Source organism: Suricata suricatta, chromosome 9 (assembly GCF_006229205.1).
Source record: "Suricata suricatta isolate VVHF042 chromosome 9, meerkat_22Aug2017_6uvM2_HiC, whole genome shotgun sequence".
In the NCBI taxonomy this organism is placed as follows: Eukaryota; Metazoa; Chordata; class Mammalia; order Carnivora; family Herpestidae; genus Suricata; species Suricata suricatta.
The window spans coordinates 90,578,607-90,591,949 of record NC_043708.1 but is presented as its reverse complement, the minus strand read 5'-3'; the positions used below and the strand labels follow the sequence as shown (position 1 = coordinate 90,591,949).

Genomic DNA, 13,343 nt, shown 5'->3' with positions numbered 1-13,343 from the left:
TTTGTATGGTGGTATTTTTTGCAGAGTAAGGAAATGCACAACAAATTTGATACTGCTTTTATATAAAACTATTAAACTTATAGCATTCCATTTTATTATGATTATCTTGATTCTTTTGTGTTTTTTCAAATCATGGATTATTTCTTTAAAGAATTCTCCATCTCATTCTGTTAAATTATTTAACATATATAAAGGAACTGGTACATAATAAACATAATAGACACATTAATTCTTTATTCTTATTTCCCCTGACGTGTATGTGTGACAGAAAGAGATACGGTTTTCCAAAACAAACTAACAATCCAAGAAGATTGAAAATCATATAGTTCCAAGTATCTTTATCAGTGGTTCTTAAAATCAGGGAACTGAAATTGGTTAGGCATGAGTATTTCTGAAAAAGTTCCCTAAGTGACTCTGATAATTACTTATTCAAATTGATAACCACTAATCTGTATGATTATAGTTCTGAAAAGATTAGGATGAGTTACCCTGGACTAATCTTACTTTTTCTCTCCTAAAAATATGGTCAAAAAGCCCTAACTTGGGGCACCTGGGTGGCTCAGTCGGTTAAGCATCGGGCTTCCGGCTTCAGCTCAGGTCATGATCTCAACAGTTCGTGGGTTTGAGTCCCGTGTTGGGCTCTGTGCTGACAGTTAGCTCAGAGCCTGGAGCCTGCTTCCGATTCTGTGTCTCCCTCTCTCTCTGACCCTCCCGAGTAGTGCTGTCTCTCTCTGTCTCTCAAAAATAAATTACAAAAAAAAAAAAAAAAAGTTAAAAAAAAAAAAGCCCTACCTTATAACTCTATCTAAATGACTTTATGAAATGACATGCCCCTCCCACCCCCAAAAGAAACAAAACAAAAACAGAGCTATGACTCTTGGTTGCTAATGTTAGAACAGTTCAGTGATGTTTATGTAACTACAAATGACAGCTAAGGAAATAGAAGAAACCAAGATAAGAATTCATGTAATAGTGATTTAAATGCATGGCACTTACCCAAACTCATGTTTGTGCCAAGATGGGGGAAAAAAGGGAAGATCTTGCCAAGACCCTTGTTTTTGTTAAAAATCAGTAGGAGATACTGTTAACCATGTTAACAATTTTATTGCCAGGACCTTTCTTCACTAGTCCTCATCTCTTCCTTTTGCTGTAATATCAAGTTCCAGCTACCACAAATGTTAAGAATTATCTTGGTCATAGCTTCTAGCCTTACTGAGTATATAAAAGGTACAATAACATGAAACAGAGACGGCTCCTATTTATTTCATTTCTACAGAGGTGAAAGGCCCCAACTAATTTTAGTGTTTGTTTAAAAGCTACCTGTTCCAGAACAGATTCCAGGCAGTTAGGCCACTTTAATCTCCAAGGGGCTTTGACATTATGCCTTTTGATCAGATGCACATAAACTTCAAATCAACCACACTCAAGAATGAAGGGCAGATCCTGGAAAGGCATTTTTGTTTTCACCCAAAGACACATGATACTTACTCAATACTGCAATAAATGCTCATTTATTCAACAACTGTTTAGTAAGTTTGTATATACTAGATAACGAGCTACAAAGATATTCTAAGGAAAATATGGTATCTTTACTTTGGGGAGAGAGAATTTTGGAGACTTCCACCTGTGGCCAAAATGAAATAATAAAGACAGTATTTACCCCCGTGCTTGAAACCCCAAAATGGACAAGATACATGAAAGAAACTTTCAAGATACTAATAATCATCACACAATCAAGGACATCAACTGCAGGGAGATGAGAAACAAAGGGAGCCCTGTGATTGTTCAGCTTCCTGCCTGGAGAAGGTGTCTGGCTGCAGCACAGGGAGCGGGAACTCAGGCAGAGTTGGGGGAACATTCTGGACTGAGAGAGCTGAGGTCCAGAAAGGCCAAGGTGGCTGTGTGTGTGCAAGACAGAACACCAGAGAGGAGAGAGCTGCAGAGACGGTGCTCTGGAGATCTGCAGAGGGCTGCCTTTTCATACTCAGCACATGTGCGTGATGGAACTACTTGGCATCAAGGAAAAAAAACACGTGCAGAAATTATAGATAATAGTGCCTCTGCTCATGCCAGGCTGGGGGTAAGACCTGTCCCCAGCAACCAGACTGTGAAACCTCATCCTTCATAGGGCATTGGATAGGGAGCTCACAAGTTCCCGCAGTGGAGAAAAATTTAGCCCTAGACTGAACACTGCTCTAGTCTCACTTAACAAATCTTAAAAACAAGTCCCTAAAAATCAAACCATTTCCAAGTTACTTAATCGTGTCCCAGAATGAAATTCAGGAATATTTACAGGGAAACCAAAATATCCAGCACCCAGCAAGTTAAAATTCATAAGTCTGGGATGCCTGGGTGGCTCAGTCGGTTAAGTGTCTGACTTTAGCTCAGGTCATGATCTCACAGTTTGTAGGTTTGAGACCCGCGTCGGGCTCTGTGCTGACAGCGAGCTCAGAGCCTGGAGCCTGTCTTCAGATTCTGTGTCTCTCTCTCCTTCTCTGACCCTCCACTGCTCATGCTGTCTCTCTCTCTCTCAAAAATAAATAAAACATTAAAAAAATTAAAAAAAAATTCATAATGTCTTAATCAAATTAAAAAAAAATAACCAGAATGTAGGAAGCAGGACTATTCCATCCAAAAGGAAGGAAAAACAATCCAATATAAGTGACTTAATAATGACAGATATAAAAATAGCAAGGAAGGATATTAAAACTATTATTATAATTATATTCCATATGTTGAAAAAGTAAAGGAGAGACATGGAAGATATGGGGGGGAAGGAGGAAAAAGGGAACAAGGAACTGATGGGTCAACAGAAAAGATATTCCATCCTGGCACTAATGAAAAGAAAGGAAGACTGGCTATATTAATATCAAACAATATAGGTTTCAGAGTAAAGAATACTTTCCAGGGGTAAGGAAGATCACTTCATAATGACAAAATGGTCATTTCATCAAGAGGACTTACCAATCCCTAAATGAACAAAAACTAGTAACAGAGCTGCATAGTATATGATTCTGGAACAATTAACAGCAGTATTCTATACAGTATGTAAATTATACACTACAATGTTGGAGGGAAAGGAATATGCATTCCCTGGTATGGTTATCCAGGGGATAGTTTCCATAAAACGAGATCTTAACATGAGCGATGAACAGTCCATCTGGCTAACTCCTTACCCCAAAGGAGTAATGAATGAATCATTCAAAAAGATACAGTGACCAGTCTGAAAAGGAGACACCAGCACCTGCATCACTACACTTAAGCAGCCCATTTCAAATACCAGCTTCAGTGCCGTGAAGACCACTTTACATAGGTGCATAGAGGGGAAATTTAAATTTATAAGACATGAATACAAAAATAAGAGCCATCTTTATCTTCAATTTAGTGGAAACGAATTACCACGGGCAGCTACATAAGCCTTTTTGTTCGGGCAGGTTATAATCACAATCTTTCTGGTTTACAAAGGGATGAGGTCTGCTTTTTCTCCAAAGAAATCATGTACTCAGCAAGGTGAAGGAAGCCTCTTTTAGTGTAAGAGTAACTACTGTAAGTTTTCTGGAAAGCTAATATAATTGTGAATAAATAACTTTGAAAGTGCATGAGAAGCTTTTAGTGTAAATCATCTGGTTAAATTCACCTTTTGTTAACAAGCAGAGTAAGGGAGGGCATGTGAGATTTGTGGGAATGAAACCCAAGGGCGTTCCTTTCTCAGGGAGGGAAAGAAAAACAACAAGAAGCTTAGCCCACTCTCCCCTAAGGGCCAACAGGGAGAACAGGAGGCTCTCTGCCAGGAACGGAGGAGCCCCCTCTCGGGGCATCGGTGGCTCAAACGGAATTCTCTGGTGCACCTGAATGTAGTATACAAGGTGCAGCACGGCTCTGGTTCATCTGTGAAATAAGGAGCACTTAGGGGAAAAAACTGAGGCCAGGTAAGGGTGAAGGGTGACAGGAGAAATGCAAAGGAAGACTGCTGGCAAGGAAAAGCAAAATGACAGCAAGAAATACATATTAAAGAGTAGGGCAAATTATTTCTCCAAGAGCCAAATTCATGGCAAAGATCTATGCCTTATCTATCCTGGAGACAGAATAGTCAAGATGGGTAGAAATAGAATGGGAAATGCTAATACAGCCAGCACTCTGCATTTTCACCATTTTCAGGAACAAGAAAGAACAGGATAGATGGACACTCTCCTTCACCCTTGTCTTGGTCTCTACCGCAGTTACACATTTTATAACATTTCAAGGAAAAATAGGTAAAAAACTTCCAAAAGGTAAAAAACTTCCAAACATTTTAATATTATATTTTTAAGTAAAAGGAATGAATATTAGAATGCTGTTTAAATTTTCTTAGGTGCTGAGTTTCTCAACATTTTGAACACAGCAGATTTGTAAGACAAACATTTTCTTTTTTTTAATTAAAAATTTTTTTTATGTTTATTTATTATTGAGACACAGAGAAACAGAGCATGAGTAAGAAAGGGGCAGAGAGTTAGGGACACACAGAATCCGAAGCAGGCTTCAGGTTCTGAGCTGTCAGCACAGAGCCCGACGCGGGGCTCGAACCCATGAACCATGAGATCATGACCTGACCGAAGTCAGACACTTAACTGACTGAGCCACCCAGGCGCTCGAAAAAAACATTTTCTTTAATACTTGCCAAGATTACTGGATACCACATCATACCCAGCATGAGCTTATTAGAGTTAGGTGAACTTAACAGATGCATATATGCATATTGTGAATTCTGCTGTAAATGATGCACTTAAAAACAATCCTGAATACATCTTGTCAGCTCTGCCTTACTAGCTGCCTAATACCTTCTTTTTGCTATTAGTAAAACCACACTATTAAAAGCAGAACATTTACTAGTGCAGGACACAATGTTCCCAAAAATGCATCTAGGATTAATTCCTTCTTCTCAGATGTTGGCATACACCTTCAATTCTGTAACATTTCCCAAATCACAAAATGAAATTACTAATTTATCTATATATAACCACTCTCAAGAGTCCTTTTTAGTCTGTCATGTTTTTTTTTTTTTCACATTTATTTATTTTTGAGAGGCAGAGCTAGACAGTGTGAGCAGGGGAGGGTCAGAGAGAGAGACACACACAGAATCTGAAGTAGGCTCCAGGCTCTGAGCTAGCTGTCAGCACAGAGCCCGACACGGGGCTCGAACCCACGAACCATGAGATCATGACCTGAGCCGAAGCCGGACGCTCAACCAACTGAGCTACGCAGGCCCCCCATGTCATGTCTTGTTAAAACATTTTGAGGAGTTCCTGGATGGCTCAGTTGGTTAAGTGTGGGATTCTTGATTTGGGCTTGGGTCATGATCTCACAGTTCATGAATTCAAGCCCTGCATTAGGCTCTGTGCTGGCAGTATGGAGCCTGCTTGGGATTATCCCTCTCTCCCTCTCTCTCTGCCCCTACCCTACTTGTACTCTCTCTCTCAAAAAATTTTGAGATGATCTAGAAAGACAAAATTTGGCATACGTATACAGTTTCTGTCAAAAGAAAAAATCCTGAAATGTCCAATTTTCAGTTTTACGTTAATTCCCTTCGGTCACACCAATTCTATGTAATTTTACCTCCACAAAGAGGGTGTGTCTTTAAGTGAACAAGTGTAATTAATCATTTTGTCTCAGAACATGAGAAAGCAGTCAACTTTAATGATTGGATAATCCTTTTAGTGGTTTCCAATTTTTTGCTTAAAAAAAATTGAGTTGTCATCTCTTCAGTCTTTGGCAATAATTAAGACGTGAGATCACTGTGTGATTTTGGCACGTAACTTGGAACTCAGGGACAGTGCTGTAACATGCACTGGCACAGACACCTAGTACTGTCATTGAGCATTGAATTCTGCAACATAGCATCTTAGTGTAAAAAAAATTTTTTTTAGAGACTAATAGCACATTTTACATGTTCTACGTGGCCCAAGTACATTAAAAAGTAAAACACTTTTCTTAACAGGTTTGTAAACTTTTTTTAAAATAAAGAACCAGGAGAACCTCTATTGCCTAAAAGGCATCCTCAATAAGAAAGCAAGTCTATCTCCTATGAAATAAGCTATTAAGTAAGAAATTTGGGACTCAATCCAGGTGTTCAAGGTAAAAAGTCATAGGAGAAGCATCTTAAACATCTTAAAAACATACATACATCTTTAAAAAAAAACAAGCTTTGGGATTTTCAAAGCTAAGGGGATTCACATTTAGCTCAGTTGCAAGGTATGCTAATTAGATGAACTATTCTCAGGATCTTCTGGAATGTGATCAAGATCTTGAAGATGAGACCCAAAGAAACAAAGGCATATTAGTGACTAAGGATAACTAAAGCTACCTGATTTAAGGATGAGAGCCTAGAGTGGATTTGAGAACATGAGAGCTGGCTTTTAACTCTCCAGTATTTCAAAATAGAGCTGTACGACCAAAGTCTCCCAATTGTTGAAGATTACTTTGTGTTTCCCTGGGTCTAGAACACTGTAACATGGCTTCTTCTAAGGCTTGACCCACCCAGTCTAGGGTGGTAGTATTTGCTTCCATCACATGGAGTCCTGAAATTCAAACTTCATTTCTGTGGTTCTGGACCACTTCAACATGATAGAAATTGAAGTCCCTTGTGTGGTAATAACATCACCCTTACAATCCTTTAAAATGACTCCACCACCACAGGGGCACCTGGGTGGCTCAGCTGGTTAAGCATCTGACTCTTGATTTCAGTTCAGGTTACGATGTCAGTTACGAGGTCGAGCCCCACACTGGGCTCCATGCTTTCAGCATGCTTGGGATTCTCCCTCCCTCCCTCCCTCTCTCTTTCTGCCCCTCCCCTGCTCGCACTGTCTTTCCATAAATAAATAAACTTAAAAAAATAAATAAGGAAAATGACTACACCATAAAGGATTTTAACGGTGATTTCACTATACTCATGAACAAATCTGGTCCACACAAAAACTATATGAATAATGCAAAGCAGATAATTCAGACTATATGATGCCTTTTACATAAATTTTAAAACAGGCAGAACTAATTTACTGTATTAGAAGCTAGGATGGTGGAGGCACCTGGGTGGCTTAGTCGGTTAAGTGTCCAACTCTTGATTTCGGCTCAGGTCATATCTCACAGTTGTGAGATTGAGCCCATGTTGGGCTCCATGCTGAGTGTAGAGCCTGCTTGAGATTCTGTCCCTCCCTCTCCCTCCTCCCCTCCCTTACTTGCAACGACAGACAGATAGAAAGGAGCTAAGATGGTGCTTACCTCTGAAAACAAAAGGAAAAGTGACTGGGAAGAAGCCAGGTAGTGGCTACATGGCTGTGATTACTATATAATCCACGAGCTACATCCTTCTCATTTGTACATTTTCTGTAAGCATGTTATGTACAGGAAAAAGCTCACTATTTTTAAAAATGCCAGTCTTAGTCACTGCATCATAGCTGCCTGTAAATAGTATTCAACAAATATACACATCTTAAAAGAAGCAGTAAAAATAGTGAATGTATTATAAAAAGAAAACAACTGATTATGAACATAAAATTACCTGCTTTTTAACTCAATTACTTCTGTTTCTTTCATACCCATCCAAAGTTTAAGAAATGAGATAAAAAACTTTCTAAGTTATAAAATGGGGTACATGGGTTGCCTAGTTGGGTGGGCATCCAACTTCAGCTCAGGTCATGATCTCACAGTCTGTGAGTTCAAGCCCTGCACTGGGCTCTGCACTGTAAGCTTTGGATGCTCTGTCTCCCTCCCTTTCTCTGCCCCTCCTCTGCTTGCTCGCTCTCAAAATAAATAAACACTAAAAAAAAAATAAAATCTTAAAAAAATACACAATTTTAGGGGCACCGGGTGTCTCAGGCGGTTAAGCGTCCAACTCTTGATTTCGGCTCAGGTCATGATCCCTTGGTTCATAAGTTCAAGCCACACATGGGCTCTGTGCTGACAGTGCAAAGCCTGCTTAGGATAATCTCTCTCTCTCTCTCTCCCCCTCAAAATAAAATAAACTTTAAAATATAATAAAATAGGGGCACGTGGGTGGCTCAGTCAGTTAAGCATCCAACTTCAGCTCACATCATAATCTTGCAGTCTGTGGGTTTGAGCCCTGTGACCAGCTCTGTGCTGACAGCTTAGAGCCTGGACTCTGCTTTAGACTGTGTGTCTCTCTTGGCCCCTCCGTTACTTAGACTCTGTCTCTCACAAAAGCAAACATTAAAAAAAATTTTTTTAAATAAGAAAGTCATAAAAAGAAACAAAATTATTACACTCCAGCTGAAGGAAGATACATTTTTTTTCCTTTTCACCCATATTCCTTGCCTCATTTCTCCCCACTAACATTTTCTTGTTTTCCACAATTCTTCTCTACCTTCTTTCCTATTTCCTTTAATCCTCCAAGATTTTTCCCTAGGCAACTGGAGATTATGAAACAAGAGCATACTGGGAAGCTTCCTGGGTCAGCTTAGGACAAACGTGGCTCTTTCACATCTCTTATTTCCTCTTCTTGTCCTCAAATTCCACATTTTTTTCTGCCATCTCTCCATTTCTACCTCCATTCTTCTTCCTAATTATACTCCCCAAGTCCATCTAATACACGCACAACAGTAAAAAATGATCAACCCACATTTATTCTAATAAAGTCATGTTCTCCTATAACCGTATTGAAGCTGTACACACACACAGCGACGTTACATGTATGGCTGTCCGGGTGAAAGCATAACCAGGTCTTTTCTGTGATAAACACAAAGGAACGGACAGTTTTGTTCATCTCTGATTCTCCATACTTCAAAACTACATATTGGTTTTCAGTCCTTTTCCAGGTCCGAAACATCTGAGGGACAAGACATTCCCATCTCTAACAGTAGTGCGATGGTTAACTTTATGAGCCATTTTGGCTGGGCACTGTGCCCAGATAATTGGTCAAATATTATTCTGGATGTTTCTGTGAAGGTGTTTTTTGAATGAGACTGACATTTAAATCAGTGGACTTTGAGTAAAGTCATATGTGGTGGGCCTCATCCAATCAGCTGAAGGCCTTAACAGAACAAAGAGTGATCTCCTCTGAGCAAAAAGGAATTCTGCTGGCAGACTGCCCTTGGACTTGAACTGCAACTCTTCCCTAGGTCTCTGGGCTGCCTGCCTGTCCTACAGATTTCAAACTTAATAAGCTTCCATAATCTCATGTGCCACTTCCTTAAAATAAATCTCACGCCCCTCCCCAACGCACAGCCTTTCGGTTCTATTTCTATTTCTCTAGAGAACTCTAAAACAAGTAGCTATGGTAATGATGCTGAACTAGAGATAAACGGGAGGTCGGGTGTAATGAAAGAGCAAATGAGTTGGGGATGATAGATAATTTTAAAAAGGCTTAATACAGACCTTGTGAATTACCCACTTAAAAATCATTTACCAGCCTTCCTCTATTACAGAAGCTAGAATGCTAAAATGAATTTTCCAGCTTCCCTTGCCACTAAGGGGTAGCTATGTGACAGAGCTGTGGCCAAATTCTTGAGAAGGGCTTCCTGCCTAAGAGCTAAAGCCTAACTAGAAGAAAGCACTATGTTCTAACCTTCTTCCTGTCTGGAGTACTAAGGATTCAGATGTAAAATCAGTGCCTGGAAGAGTCAATCTTCAGATCTTGCAACTGCTGCCACCATTCACCAGTATTCCATACATGATACCCTAAACAAGGGTGCAAGCAGACTGGCTTTGCAGGCCAACATGCACAGAAAGCTGAGAGGCTTCATCTACTTCATGTTGTAAATTATACATAGAACTTTAAAATATATGGGGCAACTGGGTGGCTCAGTCAGTTAAGTGTCCAGCTTCAGCTCAGGTCATGATCTCACGGTTCATGGGTTCATGCCCCGCATCGGGCTCTGTGCTGACAGCTAGCTCAGAGCCTGGAGCCTGCTTCAGATTCTGTATTTCCCTCTCTCTCTGACCCTCCTCCCTGCTCGCTCTGTCTCTCAAAAACAAACAAACAAACAAAATATATGGCTATACTCAGTCTCCACTAAGGCTACCTAAGGTCAAACTGCAGTGGGAGGGACCTGGACTAGAAAACTTTCCTGAAAGTAATGGTTATGAAGCATTGGCAATTATAACTATGAATTACTAAGGAAGGCTGTGAGGTATCCTTTAAAAAGTCTTTGAAAATATGGCCTGAATTATTTTATGACAGTTCTCCTTAAAGACAGGAGTTAGAAAAGAGTGCTGCTTTGACATCATTTGCATTCTGAAATGCACTACTGCATTAAAATTTTTACCTCCACACACTTTTAAATCCATTATGGTACAGAACTAGAGTGTTATATAAAATCACTACATAATAAAATCTCACAAATCAGTAAGAAGGAACTTATTGGCCAAGTTGATGAAAAATGTAAATGAAGATGCAAATTACCTAACAAGTTTCTAAGTCAACAAGTGTCAGATCTTTAAGGCTACTTATGATACATCTCTAAAAATATTTCTCCTGGTGCACCTGAGTGGCTCAGTCGGTTAAGTGTCTATCTTTGGCTCAGGTCATGGGTTCAAGCCCCACATCAGGCTCTGTGCTGACCGCTAGCTCAGAGCCTAGAGCCTGTTTCAGATTCTGTGTCTCCCTCCCTCTATAACCCTTCCCTTCTCACGCTGCCTTTCAAAAATAAAAAAACATTTAAAAAAATAATTTCTCCAGACCTACTTTACCTATAAAAAGAAAAATCAAATGCTATCAAATAATGACTTCAAAGTTTACCCTTTTTTTCTCCAGTGTAGGGCACATAGTCTTCCCTGTCCTTATGCTCCAGTGCCTCCTTCTCCAGGTATGAAAGGAGATGTTCTCTATCAAATGGTCCTGTGGCGGACTTTGAAGTCTGGTTCTTCTGCCGGAACCCTGCAGGCAGAAGGGCATTCTGCCAAAGAGAATGAATCAGCCATTATGACCACCAAGAATGCCAACACTATATGCTCCCATAGATCACCCATTTAAGAAAGAATTATAGACCAGAATGTGATACATTAAACATTTCATTTTAGGGCAGCAACGTAAAAGTGGTCCACACAAAGTTTTATTAGGTTAGAATTCACATTCATTATTAAAATAAGCACATATTTTCTTCAGAAAGTATTCTACTAGGAGGAAACATCCTTACTTTTTAAATGTCCTGGATGGTAATAAAAAATAGTTTTCTTAATGATTAGTTACTCCTCAGCACATATGCATATACAGAAAAGAATTCTAAACAATACATATATCATATTCCTTCATAATGACATCTATTTCGTGGCAAAGGCTTTTTCATATAAAAACATGTTTTCCATAGAGTAGGATATCAGGATATTAATGTTCACTGTGTTTAAACACAATGTGAAAGATTCAATGTATGTATGTATACATCAGCACTAGGATATATTTGCAGCAATCACTGTCATTGCTACTCATCCACCAAGGCACGCTGAGGCACTCCAAGCAAGGGTTGTACCTGTGGGGTTCCATGTGGGTACAGTTTCTTTGAGGGCATGGAGGGACTGAGAGTGGGGAAGGGGTGCAAGGTAATGGATTAAAGTTGTCTCTTGTAGTCCCTACTCTGAATTTTCACTAAGTCCAGGGATAGCAAGTGGCGATTAGACAGTGTGAGCTCCATCCTTTTGCTTATCGAAAGGCAAAAAGGTGGGGCACCTGGGTAGCTTGGTCAGTTAGATGTCTGACTTCAGCTCTTGCAGTTCTTGAGTTTGAGCCCTGCTTCAGACTTTGTGCTGACAGCTCAGAGCCTGAAGCCTGCTTCAGATTCTGTGTCTCCCTCTTTCTCTGTACCCCCCCTGCTTCTGCTGTCTCAAAAATAAATAAACATTAAGAAAATTTTAATTAAAAAAAAAGGGAAGGGGCGCCTGCATGGCTCAGTCGGTTAAGTGTCCGACTTTGGCTCAGATCATTATCTTGCAGTCTGTGAGTTCCAGCCCCTGTGCTGATAGCTCAGAGCCTGGAATGTGCTTCTGTTTGTGTGTCTCCTTCTCTCTCTGCCCCTTCCCCACTCATGCTCTCTCTTGCTCTCAAAAATAAATAGAACATTAAAAAATAATTCGGGGGTCCCTGGGTGGCTCAGTCGGTTGAGCGTCCGACTTCATCTCAGGTTGTGATCTCATGGTTTGTAGGTTTGAGCCCCGCGTCAGGCTCCGTGCTGACAGCTCAGAGCCTGGAGCCTGCTTCGGATTCTGTGTCTCCCCCTCTTCCTGCCCTTCCCATGATCATGCTCTGTCCCTATCAATGATAAATAAATGCTCAAAAAATTTTTTTTAATGATTAAAAAAATTTAATAAAAATAAAAAAGAAAGGCAAAAAGGTGATACTGCCTTGTTTCAATATTTCTAGATATTCCTTTGCTTTAGAAATGGAAGGCAGCCCAGTAAGTCACACAAAAGGGCCAGCTGTCTTTTGCAACACCTCCCATAATGCTGAATCTCATGGATGTTATAATTTTCATTAAAAAGAGAGATCATATATAAATAATAATAGGGAATGTACATTTTTATAACTAGAAAATATAGCACTTCAACTGTGGCCATTTGTTGAGATCCATAATAATTTTCATAAAATTCACCTTTGCATTCTCCTCATGTAATGGTATGCATTACACAGAAAGCTCACCTATAAATATGAAATACAAAGGAGGTCTGTTCCTAACCCTGCACTAACAATGTTTTTTGTAACCCAAAATTGTCTACAGGAACATAATAAAGAAACAAGATTTCTACCCACCAACTTTGAAATCAAGAGCTATGCATGAAGAATCCATTCCCAATGAACCATCAAATCCTACCCATTTTTACTTCCTAAAAAACTTATTTGTCTATTTATTTCTCTCCAACTCCAACACCATGACTTGGGTCCAAGCTATGATCGAGCTGGCATGGAATATTATATTAGCTTCCCAACTGGTTTCCCTGGATCAGTTGCCCAATACTTATCATCCTTCATTCCCATTCCATGATATTACCTTAGCCCCACCTCACATACCCTCCCCATTCCAGCCACACTAGCCTTAGTTCCTTCCCTGTGCTCGCCACACACTTCATTCTACCAAAGACCTTCTCTGGAATACGCTGTCCACCATTTTTTGCTACTTATTTTTAAGACTGTAGCTCCATTCCCCCCAAGAGAAGCTTTTCTTGACCTCCCATTATATGCTCTTATACTAATAGGATACAATTATTTGATTAATGCCTACCTCCCCCCAATCCTACCACTCTGCATCATGAGGGCAAAGACCACATTTGTTTTGTTCCCTCTTGTAACCCTAAGACTAGCATAGCATCAGGATCCATTGGTTGTCCCCCAAATATTGACTGAATAAAGATTTGAAAACACTTTT

At 39.9% G+C, this 13,343-nt stretch overlaps 1 protein-coding gene across 1 annotated transcript in view; it reads right to left on the bottom strand.

Moving 5' to 3' along the window:
• Positions 1-13,343, bottom strand: part of TMOD3 (tropomodulin 3) — a 78,597-nt gene that overhangs the window by 27,839 nt on the left and 37,415 nt on the right. Inside the window, exon 3 of the mRNA XM_029951537.1 lies at positions 10,730-10,886. Coding sequence (XP_029807397.1) covers positions 10,730-10,886 — 157 coding nt within the window. The remainder of the gene's footprint in view (positions 1-10,729; positions 10,887-13,343) is intronic.